Source organism: Bacillus rossius, assembly GCF_032445375.1.
Source record: "Bacillus rossius redtenbacheri isolate Brsri chromosome 9 unlocalized genomic scaffold, Brsri_v3 Brsri_v3_scf9_2, whole genome shotgun sequence".
In the NCBI taxonomy this organism is placed as follows: domain Eukaryota; kingdom Metazoa; phylum Arthropoda; class Insecta; order Phasmatodea; family Bacillidae; genus Bacillus; species Bacillus rossius.
In genome coordinates this window covers 2,842,865-2,864,709 of record NW_026962013.1, presented here as the reverse complement: position 1 = coordinate 2,864,709, position 21,845 = coordinate 2,842,865, and the positions used below count along the sequence as shown (strand labels likewise).

The window sequence follows — 21,845 nt, the reverse complement described above, 5'->3', positions numbered from 1 at the left end:
GTTCCTGTTTTTTTCTGTTCATTCTGTGTCCTCACTATGTTCATAAAATTGGTTGAAAATGTTAAGTTTGCCTTTCTACAATGCTTTATTTTCTCTGCATTTTTAAAAAACAAAACATGCATATCATAGCTGTATGAAAATTTTTGAAAAATAAAATGTAAAAAACTGACATTTATTCCTACAATATTTTTATTTGTAAATATTTATATTGCTTCATGTTTAATTATATAATGATGAGATACCAAAATTTATATACTTTTCTGGTAAAATTTTGGCTCGGATGCTCCTTCATGAAATCTAAGATAATGTGTGTCAGAGAAATTACCATACCTAAAAAAAAAACTTTTTCTAAAAATATATATTTTTGAATAGACAAAACTCAAGAGAAGTAGTAGAATGCTATCATTAACAGTTTGTTGAATGCTAATTATGAACAGATGTGACTCAGAAAACTTGAGTGTTGTTAAACTGTGAGATAGCAGCTGAGACTGTTTTTTATCCAATGGTGCAGGCAAAAGGCAGTCTGAAGGAACTCATCACACGTTTAAGATACACGTGAAAGATACGTGTGAAAGAAGTGCAAGTTGCTAGAATGGTTATCAATTGCTTTCAAATATTTTAAATATTTTCATGGGAATAAAGACTGACGACCGTGTGGAAGATTGTGAGTACCGTACCTTCCTTTTTTTACGCAGGTGGCAAAATATTTGGCCGTTGGTTCTGCTCTGGTCGTGTGGCCTTCTGTGTCTGAACCACGAGCACAGTCCCAACGGACATGAAACAGATACACATTTTCGTTATGGCAGAATCTCGTTTTGAAGTACCGTGTATGACAGTTCAAAAGACGTGCTTGAAATGCCTATGCCACGAATTGCTTCGCTTCAGTATTTAATTTTTTTAACATCGTGCACACTGCTTAATCAAAGGTTCGTAAAGCTAACCTCAGAAGTAAATACCTACATCCTAAGATGAAGAAATTTCTAAATTTTGGAATGCCAAAGTGCTCCAGACTAAATGGATTTTATCGTTTGGATTGGATAAGTAGTTAGAGAACACGAAATATAGGGGAGATATTGCTAAAATATTTTCCAAATTTTGTTTTGGGGATAAAATGTCCTATTATAACTAAAATAACTTTGAAATAAGAAAGATGTAGTGTGACCCTGAAACCCACCTTCCTTCCAACATGGAAGGGGGGTTCCCCGACACACTCTGGGTAAATACAATTAAAAATATGAAATACCAAAAAAATTTTAAGAGCTCAAAAAAATCGCCCCCTCTATTTACCCAAGTTGTCGAGCCAAAAATAAATATTATCAAACAAATTATAGGCTAGTCTTTGGCTAATAGAAATAAAATATGCAGAGTTTTACTGAACTCCTACATAGTCACATAAGGGAGTTGGGGAAACGTGTTCACCTGAAACGTAAATTATTGTGGCACTTGTAGCAGAATGAGGTAACACGACACATTGCAACATTTTGTCTCGCAGCAGTTGACTTTCGTGTATTTTACACGAAAGCAATGCACACAGAATCAGACGCGGCACGACGCCACAAAACTGTCGCGATCAGACGCAAGGCGACAACTCGAATGACTGCTTCAACTCCATCGCGAGCAAGACTGTCTGGTGGCTACAGTGTTCTACGCATATGCGAGTATAAAAAAATTTGTCAAAAAAAGGCATCCCGTAGTGTACATACCCTTATTTACTCTATGGTAGTGTGTTTATGGATGACTGGTTAAATACCGTTTTTCATTGTTACTTTGAGTAAGTATTCACTTGTAAGTTATATTGATCGATTTTTCCCTCAGTATGGAGCTAGATGCAGATTTATTAATATATTTAGTACAGGAAAGATGTATTTTATATTATCCATCTTTGAAGGAGTACCACGACAAAAATGTGATTTCAAGAAGATATGATGTAATGGAAAGATGATGTTGTGCTGTTGCGTGGCATCATGGGTTTTCGCATCATTTTGTGCCGTGTCTTGTCTGATTCTGTGTCTGCCCAGTCTTTGACACTATTGCTTGAACTAACATGACAGCAAACAGAAAGTTCATAATGTTAACTCAATGACATATGAAACATAAATAAACTTGTCATTCAAAAAATTAAAAAAAAAGAAGCTTTTATCATTGAATGAACTAAAAATAATAAAAATATATCATTTAAAATTAAGTTTTTTGCCCAACAGCCAAATAATGCACCACAACTCTGTGTAACAAAAAGTGTGGAGTGCGCTCTTCTTTCATTTATGTAATGACTATATCCTAAAATTAGTGATAGGAAATTTAAGACAAATGATATCGAGCACCCCACGCTTTGAGTTGTGCAGAGGTGTGTTGCATTATTTGACTGTTAGACAAAAAAATTTAATTTAAAATTAAAAAATTAATTAACTAAAATCTCCACTAAATTTTCTTTCCAAGTGTTGGTATTTAATTCAACTATTTCTATATCACATCACGCAGCTGTAAAGAGAGTTGTTTCCTCAAATGTGAATACAATTGAGATGATTTAAGGTTCCTGTCTTAAAATTATAAAAAAAAATTTCATGTGTTTCTGCATAGTTTTAAGTTTTTGGAAAAGTTAGGTATGACTAGTTTGTGTTGTAATATTATACTCTTCTATCCACTATGTTGGTGATTAGAGTACTATAAATGTTTAATCTCACAATCTTCATGCTACTCTCAATTATGTTCCTAATTTCATGCACAATTATTCTCAGTTAGAAATGAATGATGTATTAAGGGCTCAACATTATATCAAGATTAATTTTATTTAAAGCTCTTCAATATAGTGTCACTTAGCTGACACTACCTCCTATCTAACATTTCAGTAACTTTGTAGTTAAGTTTTATTGTTTGTTAACTGATGATAGGGAAACATTTCAATGCTGTGTTACACGAGTTCATGTTACGAACTCATATATAAAGTTTATTGCTAATTGAAAGAAATCTTTGGAATTTGAGCCACAGGCAATCTTGCAAAATAGTTTTACATAAAAATTCCTGTTGTAACTATTTCAGCTTTTAAAATATTTTAAAAATAAATTTACGTTGCTGCACTTAAAATCGCACATGAGCATGGCACTAGGAATAATTACATATGAAGTATCGTAATAGCTATACCAAAACTGTAAAAATAATAATTTTGTTGGGTATATACGAGTATATACACGTAGGTTTTCCTATATTGCTTTTGAAATTTGTTTATTGCAATAAATATGTTTGCGTGCTTTAATGTATCTTACAACGTTGAAAAACTTGACTGGCGTCAAAGTTTTATGTGCACTCTTTGGATGAAGTAGGCTGTCAGGTGATACTGACATCTGTTATAAGGCACAAGAAGCAATCTGGAGTTGATAGTTTGTGTGAATTAAGGAAAAGTAAGTGAAATACGTGTACAGGTGTCTACATTTAAATATTTTTCTTCAATCTCGGCAAAACAGGGTGGCTCAAGTTATGAGTGTTCATTGTGTTTTTTATAGTGGGCAATATTGATAAAGCTGTTTTTACAAAACACTATTGATATTATCTATGGACATACATAAAAATGTTTTAAAACAATCTTCTCTATTGCAAGATTCGTTCAAAGGACGTGATGTAATCAAGCCAATCTGTTTTATATGTACTCAACTAATGCCATGAATTAGGTGCCTGAATGTATCTTTGGAAGCACAGTCAACTGTATTTAAGATAAAAGGTCGAGGTTGAAAAAAAAACAGTTTTCAGACTCTTAAAAAATAATTTACATGTCCACGTTAATTTGAGAAACAGTTGTAGCAGTGTTGGCTGGTTTAAACCAAGTTGTTGTTATATATTTAAAAAAAATTAAATAATGTACTTTTAAGTAGAATATCTTAATTTTTTTAATGAAAGGCCTGATTTCACTTTAATAGAAACAAAAGTTAGCTCATTAATTTTTTTGTGATTTACAGGAACAAAAAATATGTACTAATCAAGATCTTAACATTAATTATATAAATTATACCCAGCTAAATACTTCTGTAAGATTTAACTAATTAGTGAATTGTAGATAGAGTGTAAAAAATAGAGGAAATAAATAAATTTATTATTAAAAAAAAATCATATGTGAGAAACACCCATTCTATGGAGAATAAGCCTCCTGTGTGGAAACGCCCTTTCTGTGGTTAAGTCCCAGTCAGATTTGTAGATTCGCTGGACTTCAGTTCTTTGATGTTATAACTTTTCTGGTTCAGCATGAGTGGCAGAAAGCAAGATGATGTATGGATTTTATTTGAACATGCTGAGAACCAAAATAACAAATGCAATGAAAAAAGCTGGTTTAAACAAAAAATAAACTTGGTGTAAACAAAACAGTTCTTTTTTGTTTAACTTTTTTATTTTTCAATTCTGGTTTTAGGGGTTCCATTTTTGAGAGTCCAGACTGTCTTTGATGTTAAAAATATCCTTCCGACCACTTGTATAGAGCTAAGTTTTACTTGCTTTTTGTCATTTCCGTATTAAATGCCTATTTTATGACATGGTATGAAACTACCTTCACTGATGTAATCTTGGAAGTAAGAAAGTACATTTGGTGTTCTGGTGAATTATTAAAGTGAAGAACTCCTCAAATAACTAATTTCCCTGTGGATAAATGACGTTTAAGTAAAAAATACTCTTAAATTTGGTTTATTTGTGTAACTATAAATCATTTTAATGCTGCCAATCAGTGTTTTACTTCAATAATATATCAAAGGACTGACTTTCCTTGCCTGAATGATGCAGCCACTCACTAGAAGTTCAATTTCTGTGTTTGCTCAGCTGTGTTGGGCTTATGACATACATATACTTCTACATTCCCAGTATTGAGATAGTTCTTCATAAATATATGTAATAAGTAGAGACCGGAAAAATTCGCGGATTCAGTGACCTCTAGGATAGCCTCCATTATCCTCTGCATATCTCAAGTAAACATGCGTGTTCATTGGGTACTAAATTGTGAGGCGTCTCCACTGGGTAGCTTGTGATTACGACGCTTCTTTGGTCGATGGTCTCTCATTGGCCCAGAGAGCTCCAGTTAAACTGCGAGTCAATAACATAACCAGCAGGATTGTACGCATGTTTGAATTTCAGCCTATCACGAAAATAATCCGCGAAGTTTTCCGGGTCTCTGTGAAATAGCGCCTCAAAATGACGAGCGACGCACTAAGCAGGGCCTGAAGGAGTGTGACGAGTGTGCGTGCCGCAGGAGGTGACCTTGGTGGAAGGGCGCTACGACTCGTGCGCCGTGGTCTCTGCGCACCGCCGCCCCCTGGAGCCGCCCTTCAGCAGCCCCAGCAGCCGCTCCTCGACTCCCGCCTTCCCCTTCCCCTTCCCCTTCGCCGTGGGGCTGGACGGGGACCGCTCCCTGCTGGGGCTGCTGCAGCGGCGCGCCCTGGCCGCCTCGCCGGCGCTCTCCGAGGACCGGCCGCTGTCCGCCGGGCTGTTCCGCTGCGCCGTGTGCCTGGCCGCCTTCCCGTCCGCCTGGCTGCTGGAGCAGCACTGCGGCCTGCAGCACTCCCTGCAGGTGCGTGCGTCCCCTCGGCCCTTCTCGCGTGTCTCCGCCGTGCGCGCCACGCAGGTAGGACGTGTTGGGAGATGCCCTGCTTTATGCGTCTTCCTCGTCATTGCCACGTCGTAACACATGGCATCGCACCGTACCTGCTGATTGCTGATTGCGTAGAGACCTGCAAAATTCGCGGTTTCGATGGCCTTCAGGATGGACTGCACATACCCCTGTACACTCGGGCAAACAACGCAAGTTCATTGGCTGCCGACTTGTAAGTCGTCTCAGCTGGTTTGTCTGTGATACGATCCTTCTTTGGTTTGAGTGTTTATAACTGGTTGAGATTCGTCCAGATGAACAGTAAGCCAATAGCAAAATTATCTAAGAGGTAGGCCTATATGTGTTTGAATTCTAGCCTATCACCGAATGAATCCGCGAATTTTGCAGGTCTGTACTTATAAGACGTTGTCACGTGAAAAGGGGTGGTTGACCGACTGTGTCTGACGGAGTGGTTGGTCGGCAGTGCTCGGGCCAGGACGACGGCGAGGCCGGCGAGGACAAGCCGTTCCGCTGCGAGCAGTGCGGCCAGAGCTACCGCTACCGCTCCGCCTACCTGAAGCACCGCGAGCAGAACCACCGCGCGCGCCTGCCCGCCGACAAGCTCTTCACGTGCGACGTGTGCGGCATGCAGTTCCGCTACCTCAAGTCCTTCAAGAAGCACCGCCTGAACCACGCCTTGGAGCGGCTGCACTCCAAGTCGCCCGGCGAGGACTTGTTCGCGCGCGCCGCGCGGCAGAATGGCTCCTCTGGGTCGTCGTCTCCGTCTCCCTCCTTGCGATCCGACTACGGGGACCGGGTGCTCGCCATGATGATCCAGGGCCCGTACGGCGGCGGGAGGGTCGCGCCGCCCCCAGCCACGTCCACGGTCACGGACAGCGGGGGCAGCGACCAGGTGTCCAGCACCAACGAGTCGCTCGAGGGCCCAGGGGTCACACCCCCCGTCCCGCGCGCCGGCAGCAGCAGCGGCGCCGAGCAGGACGAGAGCGCCGACTCCCTGGCCTTCGCGCTGTCCGCGGCGGCGGCGGCGGCGGCGGCGGGGGCGGCGGGCGAGGCCCTCCGCTCGGCGCACGAGGCGTCCTTCCTGAACCTGGCGCGCCTGGACGCCGCCGAGCGCCAGCGCGAGCGCCGCTTCGCCTGCCCCTTCTGCGGCAAGTGCGTGCGCTCCAAGGAGAACCTGAAGCTGCACGTGCGCAAGCACACGGGCGAGCGGCCCTTCGTGTGCCTGTTCTGCGGCCGCGCGTTCGGCGGCAAGAGCGACCTCACGCGCCACCTGCGCATCCACACGGGCGAGCGGCCCTACCACTGCGAGATGTGCGGCAAGTGCTTCGCGCGCGCCGACTACCTGTCCAAGCACCTCACCACGCACATACACAACTCGCAGCGGTGAAAGTAGCTCCGCTGGTCGTCCGGCCAGCAGGCCCGCGCGCAACCGTGGCGCAACTCGCGCAGTTTGTGCGATCGGTAGGACTGTTTTTGTTTGGTGTAGAGATACTAAAAAAATCAAATTTTATAAATTAAATTCAGTATTTTACATTAACTTAATTTTGTTTTGAAAGAACACACAGCATTGTGATCCTAAAAGTTGTATTTGCAAGAAGAAAATGCGTGTGAAGGTTTACACTTGCCAGTGAAGAAACGACAGCAGGTTTGACCGGTGGAGAAAAAAAAAGCAGTGCTCGCAACGTAGCAGATGAGTCCCCCAGTGGTATGTGATAAAAAAAAAGAGAGGGCAGTTAGTTAAATTGTAGCTCAGAATATTTTGCATCAGCGTTATTTTTGTAGAGATTTAACATGTCCGATGCTCGGTGTCGTGTGATTGGCCGTCCACGCGAGGGCTGGTGGCCGAATTCAAAACGTGGGGGGGGGTGCGCGATTTGCCAAGACACGACCAAAAACTTTGGGGTGTGCTCGTCCCAGCGGAGAATTCAAACAAACGTTTTGCTGCCGGACCGAGCGAATCACTGGCACACTTGCAACATTTCTGGAGCAATACCAAGAGTGAGAATGTGATTTTTTTCCAAAGTGATCCGTCTTTACAGCCAAGTCACTGCTTCAGGTGAAGAATTTTGACCGATCCAAGTAGTCAAGACTAATTAAGAGTAAATTTTAAAGTATTATGAATATTAATAAAAAAAAAACCTTCCACTTCAAATATTTTCCTTCTTCATTCTTCTTGAGATCAGTGCAATAATTATATATGTGTGTTGTTGGGAGGACGTGAAAATGCTCAACCCTGCTGAGTAAGTAGCTGAATTCTTCTATGATAGCGTAGACTAGCAATAACTGTTACTTCGTGTCATTGTTCCTGTGTCTTGATCGCTGAAATATATTTTCACTTTCAGTCATTCTCAAAAAAAAAAAACTAATGTCATGTTTGAAAAATTCAATGGAAATGTTGGTTTCCCTCCCTGCAAACTCTGAAAAATTATTAAGACTTGTCACGCTGCACAAAATATAATTGATGTTTGAATCACAGTAGCGTTTATTTAGTACATGGTGTTAATCTTGTTAGATGTCCTTGTATTACAATACAGTACATAATATGTTTCATGTATTACATCAACTATTAACTACTTAACATTTGGGGATGCAGCTACTTGCTCGAGAGTGTGTTGATAAGTTAGCATTTCTGTGATGTTTACATTTTGATGGTGACTGTCCATAGCAGTCTTTTTGTCACTATACAGTATGCATTGACAATTATCTTTATGATTATTACAGTTATTTCTTCCATACTCAATGTCATTTTTTTTTTTTTTCAATTCGAAGAAGCTTTGGTAGCACTACACACTGTGTACCGCTCACGTCATAGGCCAGTGGAAAGTTATGCCCAGACATTAATTTGACAAGTATTTGTTAGTCAAAATTCATGAAGTGTACATGTTTTTCACTTTTAAGTGTCTCTGCAAACAAAGATTGTTATGTTGTATCAATGTTATTTTTGTGTGGAAATATTTATAACCATCTGTATCAGGGTTTACTGTATTGTGTACCGTTTCCTTTGTAAGTGGTGGAAAGGTATTCAGAATATCAGTTTTCGTTAGGAAATGTGCCAATATCATAATTAAAATGTTGAGTGTAATTTTTTTTAAAGTATGTAGTAAATGTCAGCTTTGACAGCCATTTTATGTATTTCTGTAATCCAACAGAAGTGTAGTTTTCTTGTTCGTGTGACAAAACTAAAGAAACTGAAACTAGTGGTTAATATACTTACATGTAGGTCACAGTATTGAATTGTATGTAGTGAGAAATTTCTAGATGAGATTTAACTAACAAGATGGAATAACTTAAGAATGATTTTTAGTCATCACACCGAAGATGATAGATTGATCTTCATGCCTGCTGGAAAGTAGTGATATGATGAGAAACAAGCAGTAACTATCAGGGTCGCCGATATTGTCAACTTTAGCAGATAACACAGTAACAGTACTGTGCCTGCAGCAATAAGAGTGTCAAACTCTCTAATTTTAAACCTTGTTTCCCTCCATAAACATGCTCAAAGACATTCTGATTGATGTGGTAGTGTATAGACGATGTATTTATCATTCCTTTTTCAAAGACTGATGAACAGAATAGCTAAGGAACAATTTTATCATTTCACACTACAGTGCATTAGTGTTACAGAACAACAGAGGCCAGCGAATGAGATGTATTTATGTTCTTTGAGTCCCCGGACCGACTTTGATTCAACTCTAGGCTCTCAAATCCTGATCGTCATTTTGCATTTTCCCGCAAATAGTACATCCTACAGCTGCTATAATCTACTGAAGTGTATTCTAACCATTCTCTTCCTGTATTTCCTCAGTCTATTTCCCCCCTATCCCCTCCTCCATTTTTTATCATATGTACCCACCAGATTTACCGCATATATCTTTAACACCCTATTTCAAAAGCTTCATATTTTGGTGTGATAAATAGCAACCAAAACTAAAATGCAAGCAAGAAATCTTTCAAAACATTAGGTTTTTAATACTTATCTTTCACCTGGAGTATTTTGTCTGTTTAATTAAAAATTAATTAAATTTTGAGTTCAGTTTGCTGAGTATGTAGATGGTGCAACTGTTTTATGCTACGTACTTACGATCTGATAACGTCAAAATGAACAGTAAATGAATGTAATAAAATGAAGTATAAATCTAAAATCTGCTCAAGCCACCTGAAGAAACTTTCTAAGTCTCATGTGCTTAACCAAGTGTCTTACCAGAAGCACAAGTGTTAAAAAGAGGAAGAAAACCATTCAAGGAGAAATGTGTGTTGTGAAAGAGGATGCTTAAATAAATAATTCACATTTTTGTAGATGTCAATGAATGTCTCCTCAATTGTGCTTCATCGTTTTATGGGAACTTGAAAAGTATTTTCTTTGTTCAAATGTGTATCCGCGTTCTCTGAACATGTGTTATGAGTTTATGACTTGTGCAAACTTATACGACTACAGATATGTTAGTGTCAGTGTCAAGTAATGCAGAACAATTTGTTTTTAATCTGTGTACTACACTTAAGTCATCCATCTTATTTTGATAAAAAGTTAACCAAACATATTATCACGTGAGACATTCCGACTTGAAATTACACTAATTAGTTACTAGTTAATTTCAAATATAAAACTAGAATGAAATAAGCTTAATGATTTTTCATGTGAAGAATATAAAGCTCATATTCATAGCTAATTTCGAATATTTTTGAAGTCTTTTTTTTTTTAAATTAATCTACTTGTTTCAATTTTTAATTACAAAAAAAGGCAATATTACAACAGTATGAAAAAAATGTTTGACATAAGTAGTTCAAACAGTGATATTATTGTCTCGTGGAGACTAGTTGACAGTTTTAGAGCGAGTAAGTACTCGTGTGCTGTATGTTATTTTTTAATGAGGCAATGGCAGAAAGTGCACTAGCAGAACGAACCAAGCGCCGTAGCAAAAGGTCTGCTTTGAAACATGAACAATTAACCATTCTTTAAGTAACCTTTGGCAGCAGTTTATTTTAGTCATTTTAAAACTTCCGTTTTAACATGCACTTGTGTTTATGGATGTGCAGCAACCGTGCTGGGAAAAATCAGTGTTCCTTTTATTTTAAAAATATATTACACCATCAAGAGTATATCTGTTTTCTATAAGAAAACAAAATGTGTTAACTTGTCAAGAATGTCCATCAATGTTATCTCTGAACAGGAACCACAGTTTGTGCCGCTCACTCAAGAATGTGTCATCAGTGTATCAGAGTTTTCATTTATCTGACTCATGAGTTTTTCACCTTGCAGCGAGAAAAAAAAATCTTACAAAAGTCTTCAGCGTTTATCAAACTCAAATATACATCAATAATGCCATGTTAAATAGAACTGGTTTCATTTTTTTCTGACTGAAGTGTAGGTACCTCATCTCTATGAAAGCAATCTTGTAAATATTTCTCACACTCAAGATTACCTGTCACATGTATTATCATGTGATAAGAAAAAATATATTTCTGATTCAAGATTCATACTCCAAAATCAACATTAATTTCGAGAAAATTCCAGCATTCATAAAGTAGTTAATAAACTAAACATTCAATTGAGTTAAAATAAAGGTATTGTCATAACTGCTTTTCAGGTAGGACATAATTTGTTTTTTTCCAAAAAAATGAACACTTTAATTGTAAAATGGGCAGTTTTCACTTACGTCACCTCGGTATTTGTCTTGATCTTTTAATTATTTACTAATATCTCAACATTTGTTCTGTGTCAGCTGTAAGTTTAATGTTGCTAACAAATGTTCCTGTTGTTAACAAATGTTTGGGTGGCTTCTCCTAACCTTGACGTGAGCTGTTTGTGCAATATGCACAGTAGCAGTTAGATGTACCGTGTACTGTCGTGAGTGTTTCAACGGAGTTACTTGTTCAAACATCAACTTGGAAAGATTCGGTCACACTGTTTTGCAGGAAACGAATCAACTGCGGAACAGCTGCACCGCATCTTTGATACCGAATGGAATTTTTTTAGCTGTGCATTGTGTAAAATAAAAAATAAAGTGATGTATTTTAGAGTGCTATTGTAAAGGTGATAATCGAATTTTAGAGTTTGGGCATTTTTACAAGTATTGTAAAAACAATAATTGGTACTGAATCTATATAAAAATTTTGGTAAGATATTTTGTGAGAGGAAAATGGTGCTGAAGTTGCGAACCATTACTTAAAGGCTTCCACAAGAGTTCTGTGATGCAATGTGTTGTGGTGTGTGAAGGTTGCAACTAGCACTCATGCACAGAGTTTACCCCCACACATTAACATATATTAGACAATAAAAAATTTATATAGTTTCAATAATATGTCTTTTAATTTTTTCCTACCCTCAAATGGGGAGTAAAGTATTCTTTGGTTGGATTTCAGTTTTGTCAAGGACGAGATTGAACAATAAATGCTTTCTCCTTTATATACACGTAGGTTCATTAAGTCAAGTAATATCACATATTTTGCCCGTTGCTCGCACATAATTGGAAAGTGGTAAAAGTAATATATTTTTTTCTCATTTTTCTTTCAACTCCTGCTGAAGCCTCCAGTGCAGTGCTAGTCCAGTGATTATAAGTCCCACTTTGGGTAAATGAGTGTTAACGACTACAGTAAGTTGGTAAGCCTTATCTTACCAGGCCCTTCGGCATAAGGCAAGAAATCTTTTGCTTTTTACCAAAAGGTGTTCGTTCCACTTTCAATTCCCAGTCGGGTCAAACCTGTATTTTCCGCAGTTGGGAAACATGATGGATGTTGTCGTGAGCTAGTTGAGTTTTCTAGAATCACTCCCAATTTCTGCATTAATGAATTACATTCTGCACCATCTCGTCCAACTCTAATGACCTGCAGTGGAAAAAAATTACTTCCGAATTTAAGATGAAAAGCAATTTTTTTTTCCACACGTAGCAGATTGGGTTAGTATGTTTTCGTGTTGACTTGTGCGCGGTGGTGTAGCCAGTCAGTGCATTTGGCAGTTGCAAGCTCCGCAGACCAGACTGGAACTAAGTGAGACCACAGTGATATATTGTTACTAATAGAGAGAAACATGTTGAGGTAAATTCCCCTTCCACCCCGTTCCTTGTCCGCGCAACTGTGCCGGACCTTTTTTTTTTTTTTTTTTTGTTTCTGCTGGTTTTGCGTGGTCCAGCAACCTCATTGGTGGACCGACTGTACCCCCGAGAGGTCGCTTCTTCGCGGCGACAGGCAAGGAACATTTTCCCCTCTTGCCAGCCAATGATCAGACTTTCAGATGGAGGAAAAGAAACGTTTTCTGGCTATCTCCTCGGAGAAGACTCAGCCCTTTGTCGAGTGACATTGCTTGCACGCGCCAGAGACAAACCTCACACTTTGTTTCTTAATTATTAGAGACCGGAAAAAATTCGTGGATTCATTTCGTGACAGGCTGAAATTCAAACATGTGTACAATTCTGCTGGTTCTGCTATTGGCTCGCGGTTTAACTGGAGCTCTCTGGGCCAATGAGAGACTATCGACCAAAGAAGCGTCGAATCACAAGCTACCCATTGGAGACGGCTCACAATTTAGTAACCAATGAACACGCGTGTTTACTTGAGATGTGCAGAGGATAATGGAGGCTATCCTAGATGTCATCGAATCCGCGAATTTTTCCGGACCCTATTAATGATTTTTTTGCTTGCGAGTGAAGCAGACTCTTTTTCACCATCTCCTTCGTCGTCAGTGAGAGCACTGCCGTTTTGAGAGAAATGAATCTCAGAAAAGTTCAAACTCCAACAGTTAATGGTGACATCTTGCTTTCAGGTTGACCGAAAATTTGTGACTTCTCAAATTGTTCGGGCAGTTTAAAAATTGGCGAGCATTCAGTTAGTTTAATAAAGTTAGCTCGTCCCCCAAGTAGCCTAAATATTTAGAACAGGCGCAAGTGCAAAGTTCTTCACCAACTACGCAAAAGTTAGAAGCAAAAATTTTCCTTGCCTTGCCGTATTTTGATTTCTTCAACATTTATGTTCTGTGTGTGAAAGAAAGATCAAACTGTGATGTCAAACACATTGAATGATGGCAGATGTTGGGATTTGTGTCAAATGGGTGAAAAGAAAATGTGTGTTAGCTGAACAAACTGTTTGGAATTATGTCTCTCCTAATATTAACTCTAGAAGTATGTGGTTGTAATAAAATGGTGAGGATCGCGTTGGAAACAATGGAGTACAGTCATGAGGGTCGTGACCACAGCAGTCGCTGTTAAAGTATCATATTTTTCTCAACTTAAGGTATGATATCTTGCTGTTTTGTGCAAGTGTTTAAGTGTGTGAGACGTGTAAATACATACTGTACTGTGCTTTTAAAGTTGTGTATTTTTGTATGCATGTTACAATTAGTGCTTATAACTGTAATGTAATAATGTAGTGTGGAGAACAGGGCAGTAAGATTTTTTTAACTTCTGTAATTTGCAAGGCACCGGTGTTTATAAAGTTGCTATACTGTATTTTGTGAAAATTAATCCGACAAGTAATGACATAGAAGGCACTAAATGTTTGATGATTATCATTTGAAACATTCCTTAAAAAAAATTTTGTGGGTATCCCAGCCACGGGAGATTAGGTAAAGTTGATAGCCAGAGATTGAGTGGCTTGTGTTGGGTGAAATATGGGCAGGAGATATGGTTAAAATTGTTTGTTAGCATATGAATATAATGGAATTTAACATCGTTTTACAAAGTAACAAGTCTGACCATTCACTTAAGCGCAAATTTCCAAAAACTTATTAAATTCATTATCATCAAACAAATTAACAATTTTTTAATTTTAATATTTATTATATATATTAACCACAAAAATTATCTGTGGATTTCATTTATTGGCTTAGAGTAAAATGTTATGTTATCTCTCTCATATATTTTTGCAACGTTAACAAATATTTACTTACTTAATTTGCATAAATCCAAAAAACTATTTTAGGTGCTTGCATGTCTGGTGAATGAATTGCATCGCTTATTGTTCTAAAATACAGTTTTATTTCAAGCTAAGCAAGCAGACTTGTAACAAGAAACACACATTATGTCCTACTGTAGTAACTCTCTGTTTGACTCTATCGTGTATTCAAAGAAACATTCAAACGCAATTGTAAGGTAAGGTATAGCGGTGAAAAATAACTCAAGTGGCAGGCAACAATTTATAATTTATTCCAGTAACACAAACAATAATTTTCAAAAGCCTCTATGCTGCATAAAAGAGTACTTAGCGCAAGTAGTTTAGGCTTTAAAAACTTACAAATGTACGCAATTTAAGACTCTGTAATAATCAAGGGAATACATGTGTAAGTCTTGGATTCACAGACCCAGTAGTCGTACACACTTTCCTTCAACTCATTGCACATCAAGGTGAAACTCCTGTGCTCATATGAAACGTGTCAAGTGGCAAGCTCAATAACATTTGGGTCTCGTGTTAACGTTGTAACTTTACAGTAATTTGTATACATTCTTTAGGAAACCAACAACACAATCATCAAATAAGAAAATTCGCATCAACGGACCCCTCAAATAATTAGGCATTCCTATTAGCCCTCCTAACTGTTTACAAAAGAACTAAGCTTATACCATAATCAATCATTTAAGTGTGGTGCAGGCCTACTAAACAACTAGCAATGCAAAAACTATTGTACAAATAGTTTAAGGACTTTCATGCTTGAGAGAATAATTATAATAAAAAAACCAATTCACAGTACATCGTGCGAACTCCAGAGCCATGATATACTTGCCTAGCAGGAGGATACTCAACCTCGTTTAGCATATTACAATTACAGTCAAGTGGCCTAAACAACATGCGTAATAAAGTAGCTGAGACAGATGTTGAAACCTCGTAAAAAAAATTGGTTATTTGTAAAGTCGGTTTACGGACGATAGTTTAACGTGACGTCATAACAAAACATTTATGAAATAATTGCATACTTTTATGAATAAAATTGAATCATTTTTATTGAATTATCACTATTTTGCATGGATACAAAGAAGGAGTGAAATGAAATCTACAATTTAATTGATAAATTTACTTTTATTTGCACTCATTAATTCAAATATGTTGATTATTTTAACTATAACTTTTATACATGTTTGCTATTTAACTTCTTCCAATCTGTGTTATTCTGTTAAGGATAGGACGATGATAGGAAAAGTAGGAAACGAATGGGAGTGTTTCAAGGTTTATGTGCCTCGAAAAAGTCAAATCGATGGTTGTTCCAATCGAATGGAAGAGAGATAGATGCGGCGCAAGCGTACAATGAGCGTAACGGGACTGAGTAACGGGGCAATGTGCGTAACGGGACAATTAGTCATCCTTTTGCTTGCGTGCAGCTGGCGTTCATCAATTTTTTAGACGTTGTCACGTCAAAAATAAAAAGACTTGAACTGCAGTAAAACACCTGGCACATCAGGATAAGGGGGGGGGGGGGGGGGGACCAGCCAGCTGAGTCTCGTGGCCGGGTGGAAGTCGACGCTAGCTACACTTCCGCACCACCGGCTCATATTCACATATATCCTGAACGTACCCACAACGGATTTTATTTATGGTAGGATAACATTCAAACTTCAAACTAATTTAAAAAATATATATATATTTTTTAATTTTGTTTATTGTAAACAGGTTTTTATTTATTTTTTTAGTTCCTCATACCGGGCAAAAAAAAATTTTTTATCGCGTTTCTTGATATTAAAATGAACTTTTTGTCGGAATATCTACATGTAACTTTCATATTAACTATCACCAAAAAAAAATTAAGGTTGCTACACAAATTTCTGTAGTAACCGGCAGCACAACGAAGTGACTACACAGTTCAGTGCCTTGCACAGAGAAGTAGGGGTAATCTCATTGAGCACACCATGGCTCCCAGCTTTACATTCCACAAGTAGGTGTCCACTTTAGAAACTCCTTATACACATACGTATATTTAATTGGTTTTTTAAATTATTGTAGCCTGTCTTTTTTTTCCTGATATATCGTGATATCCAGTAGATTTCCTGCAGTAGTAATGGTAGATGTTTATGCTTTATTTTATATATGTTACATAGAGTTTATTTTGACTATTAAAAAATATATAAAAAACAAGTTGTTTTTTTTCTGGTGTAAATTTAATATTAAGGCAATATTGTCAAATTATTGATGTTTTCAGCTTGCGATCAAGACACACTGTTCCGATGTACATTTGATATGTAAGTTAGGCTAAGTTAGTTGTAGTTTGTCCTTGTGATACTCGAGCTGAGCTGAAATAAATCAAGAGTGCCAAGAATTTGCTCGTGTTCTCCATTTCGGTGGCGTGCATCTTTAAAGATTAAAAATGGAAATGAAAACGAGGATGTGTTTGTGTGCGACGCAAGAGGGAGGCGTTGCGATGCCAAACTGTCTCCATTGTTTCCCAGAATCCCACCGGAACTGTCAACAGTATTAACACCATGTGTCCTCAGAGGTCAGCCAGATTTATACCCTTCTTCCTGCTGAACCGTCTATTGACATCTGCTTGTTACGTTTACCCGTGGTGGCATGTTACGTAACGTTGATGACTGTTGCTCCACCCTGTGCAATGCTTTGTACCTTTTACCATGCCTGTTGTGTCCACGCAAGTCACAATGTATGCAACCGAAACAAGAACAGCTAGTGCAGTGTAGCACTGGTACTTGTTTGAAAAATAAAAAAATAATTCATCTTATCCCTTATGTTAGGATCTGTCAGTCAATCACCTGGTGAACAGCACTTTCAGAGAGGGCATATCTGGTGATGTTAGTTTCGTTTGGTTCTGTGAGAACCCCCAGTATCCGTGTGTTAAGGGTTGCCACAGGATAATGAGTAAGCAAGAAACATCATTTTAAAAGAACTCTTAAAATATAATAAAATTCACAAAAGCAAAATAAAATTAAAAATAAAAATAACTTAAATTTACACATGTAAAACTTTCAATTCCCGTTGCAATAGTAAAAATAGTTGAGAGATAATGTGATTATTGCAAAAGTTTTAGTAAGTTAAATTTGTAAGATGTAAATTGACATACCAGCTCAGAATATAACATATTACCAATGACCACTAAAACATGCCACTAATGGTAGACTGTATCCTTTTTTTAATTTCGCTTTTGCAGCACAAATTTTCTGTTAATTTGTAACATCACTTCATTTCCGCCTAAGTGGTTTGCTTGTTGCTTTTGCAGGTATTGCGCCTACTTTCAGTTTCAGTTGACAACTCCGTAAATACATGCAAATAAGGTTGAACTTGATTTTTTTTTTATATTTATGTGAATTTTAATGGAATGGTAATTTAAGTTATTTTCTGTATGCGAATTCAGTTCACTGGCCCTTGGCGTGCGATTGTTGACTGTTGGTGCCGCTGAGAGGGTGCAGTTGAGCTCCCGAGAAGTTCACAAACGTCTCCAGAGTGCCAATGGCATATCGCTGTCCGCCGTGGCCAGTGACGTGACCGGACTAGTCACCACCCGGGGCAAGAACTTATCTTTAGAGACCTGCAAAACTCACGGATTCATTGACCTCTAGGATAGACTCCACAGTCTTTTAAATACTCGCGGAAATGACACCTGTTCATTGGCTACTGACGCGTGAGACGCCTCAACTAGGCTGTCCGTAATTCGGCACTTTCTTGGTTTAGTGTTTCCCATTGGCTCACAGTTCCCCGTATAAAATGTGGGCCAATCGCAGGAGCGGTACGAAGGTATAGTTGTTTTGATGCTAGCCTATCTCGCCATATGAATCCGCGAATTTTGCATGTGTCTACTTATCTTGGTTCCCAGTTGTTTTTTTTTTTCCCCAACCAAAACCAAAACTTTTCCCGACAACACCGCGTATCGCCACCACACTATTTCAAATATATTTTATCCGAGTTTAATGGTAAATCAACAGATTTATTTGCGGTCATTCAATTTTCAATACATCGCAAGTTGGATGGTATGCGGAAAATACCAGTTTTTAAAAATATTTTATGATACATATATGTATGCGTCTTTCGATAAAAGTAATTCAGTTTATTTCTGCTCTCCAACATTTTTTGTGCTTCCTGTCAACTCCGACATTCAAGTAAATATCGATGGTAAAAATAACTGTCGGGTTAGCCCCGTCTGCCCCTCCAGTTACGTCCTAGTTACGTCCCTGGCCGAAGCGAGGAGTGTTCATCGCGTCATTTCGATGGACATGTGGAGACGTGAGGGTGGCCCAGTATGTTTCACACGTGCGGAGAAGAGGCGACATCTACTGGAAGATATGTTACAAAATTAAGGTTACCTCTCTCTTGGTGCTGACACTGGAGAAAAAAAAATGGTATCCCTCATACTTTTAACGTCTAAAAACTATGGGATTAATTTGTGTTGTAACCTGTCATCAGTTTGCAACCTGCTGTTAATTTTTAAATATTTTAAGTTTTTTTATTATTATCTCATTGATTGTGGCTTGTAAAACACTAATAGGTATTCACCATTTAATAGTCTGGAGTATTATATTATTTCTTTTATTCGTAGGGTTTTTACTTTCTGTCTTATTTTTTAGACAGACAGCGCGAATAGTGGCTGTGCTATCTGGTTCTGAAACTACAATGTTTATTTGGTGCTAACCACAGTAAGAGAATGTAACAGTACTACTTAAAAAAATTTTTCAACAGATGCATATTTTGAATGATTACGTACGCATGTACTTCAGATTGAAGTAATGATTGGAAGAGCACTGTTTGATTTATTTTTCTCTTTTATTTTTTTATATATGTGTACATGGGAACAAAATTCATGTGAGGGTAAATAAATTTGATACTATTTATATGCTTTTCAAGGCCAATAATCATTGCCATTCAATTACATACTATTAATATTAATGTTAAGGTGCACTTTATAAATGTTGGTGCATTGTTTTGCGTGGTCTGATGAAGCAATAACTTGACTATGGTAATGTTGTAGGCAGCTGTTTCTTAACAGCAGGCAGTTAAAGAAGGAAGCAATATTTTTTCAGCAGTTATAATACTACTTAATTATATTATAATAAGAGTTACTTAATTTTATCACAAATATTTCAAATATTTCCAGGTATACTGCCACTTAGTCATTCCAAGGTACAATTAATTCATAGCATCCTTATTAATGTTATTAATGTAAGTATTTTAGTGAATCTGATCAAATGCATGTTTGCCAATTTTTGAACTATAAATATGTGCTGCTACCTCAGTGTGTTTATTGCTAATTGTTGCTTGTAGAGGAAATAAATTTCATGGTGAAATTGTTGAGTATTTCTTCCTACTTTTATTTGTTGAAGTGCAGAGACTTGTAGTGTGAAAAAAGGGCTTAAATTTCACAGAAAGATTGTAATTACAGTTGATGAAAAGGCAGGAATTTTAGATAGCTGATATAGGTATGTATTGTATGTTTGTTATGTAAAAACACTTGTAATTATTTATTTTTTTCCAAAGTGGTACATCTGGTATAGAAAGTTATTCATGAAACAAAATATTTTAATTTTTATATATATTTTTTCCATGATATGTTATTAGCATGGTGGTATTCCAACTATAAAGAGGATTGTTATAACTGCACAATTATGTAATGTGGTTTATAATTATGACATATGCTTAATCAACTGAAATATACTACTATTTAAGCGCATTACTATGTATTTAATTAAGTTTTTTTAGTCTGAGGGAAACTATTTATTCTAATGTATTTTTATTTTCGTACAGAAATAAATACACCTCTAATATGATGTAATGTTCTGCTAATGGTGTCAAGTTTAAATTGAGAGAAATGAAAATTTTTTAGGAAGTGAGTCACAAATAAATTACTTCAAGTTGAAAAAATTTTTAAGCTGGTTTGAAAGTCAAAGTGTGTAGATTTTTACAAGAAGTTATTTAATAAACACACTTCTGTAGTTAGCTACTTATACCAGAGGAATAGGTATTTAAATTGAAATTTCGAAATAATATCATTATTGTTGTTCCCTGCCTCGCTGCCCTTAAGGGCAGGGGGTAAGTAAGCTATGTGAAAATACGTGTTGCATTGTATCAGTTCACAAATTTTTTTTGGAAATTAAGTGCAATCAATTGTGTGTTGTAAAGGTGTTTGGTGGGTCGCGGGTTCGATCCCAGAGACCCGGCGTGGTTCACAGTATGACGCGTGGGGGTTCAGAACCCGCTGCAGTCGAAACAGTTCTGAGCTTCTTAAATTCAAAGAAATTAAAAGTTGCCTTAAGTACTCTATCACTTCAAAGCCATTACAGCAACTTTTTTTTTTTTACCCTCCCGCAGGCGATACAATTTTTCTTCAGTGTCGAGATTTTTCCATTATTTCGCAAAAAGTTATTTTTTTTCCATTGTGTCACACAACCTTTTACATAGTTTATTTCAGAACTATTAAGAAAAAAAATATTTTGTTTTATTAACCATTTTTAATTAAATCCTTTTATAAGCAAGTTTATACTGAATTGTATGACTATTAGTTTGAAATTTTTCTTCCCAATATTGTACATAAATTGGTTTAAAAAAGTTGGTAGAACTTATTTTGTATATATTTTTATATTGATGATTAATTAATGCAATTGAAAACTTAAATTAAAATTTTTTAAGTAAACTTTAAAAAGTGAAAGTGATGTAAAGCAATAAATAGTGCCAAATGATAATGCAATAAGATAAAATGTATTAGTGATGGATTGGGCTAAATATGAACTGCTATATTACTGGTTGTGTACTGTAAAGATATTTTTATTATGATAGTGGAATCAGTGTAAAGGATAAAGTATGAGTACCTTTGTATTCTGTATGGGTTGGTTTTAATTCGAAACTAACTTAAATCCTTAAATTATCTCTAAGATACTTTATTTTGTTAAATATGTGGAAACTTAAAAGGGGAATACATATTATATGCATGGTTTTATCTTGTTATTATTGTTCATTTAGTGTTTTTTTATTTAAGAGTAGAGTATGTATGTGATAGTAATCACAGTCTTTTTGTTTATGTAACTTGTTGATACAATCAAAACTTGTTATATTAGACTAGTTTTTGTGTTGAATAATATTTTTTATATTTAATTTTTGGAAAAAAATTATTTTCATAATATTCAATTAAAACAGCAGAGTTGTTAACAGAGCAGAGTTGTTTCCTACTGAGATGCAGATTATAGCCTCTACGCACATCTGTGATTTGTACAGGTCTCTTGAAACAGTTGTGACAGCTAAGGTTCAGAAATTTAATTTCAAAAGCAGTCAGTTAAGATGTGATGTTAAACGTTTTATATTATAATATAATATATTATACAAAGTAAACAAAAGGGAAAAATTATATCTTTTGGGA

At 37.0% G+C, this 21,845-nt stretch overlaps 1 protein-coding gene across 1 annotated transcript in view; it reads left to right on the top strand.

Annotated features, from left to right (window-relative positions):
- The window catches only part of LOC134543226 (zinc finger protein 837-like), a 63,483-nt gene extending 56,518 nt beyond the window's left edge, over positions 1-6,965 (top strand). The window contains exons 4-5 of the mRNA XM_063388128.1: positions 5,222-5,539; positions 6,042-6,965. Of these exons, the coding sequence (XP_063244198.1) occupies positions 5,222-5,539; positions 6,042-6,965 (1,242 nt within the window). The remainder of the gene's footprint in view (positions 1-5,221; positions 5,540-6,041) is intronic.
- The last annotated feature ends 14,880 nt before the right edge of the window (positions 6,966-21,845 follow it).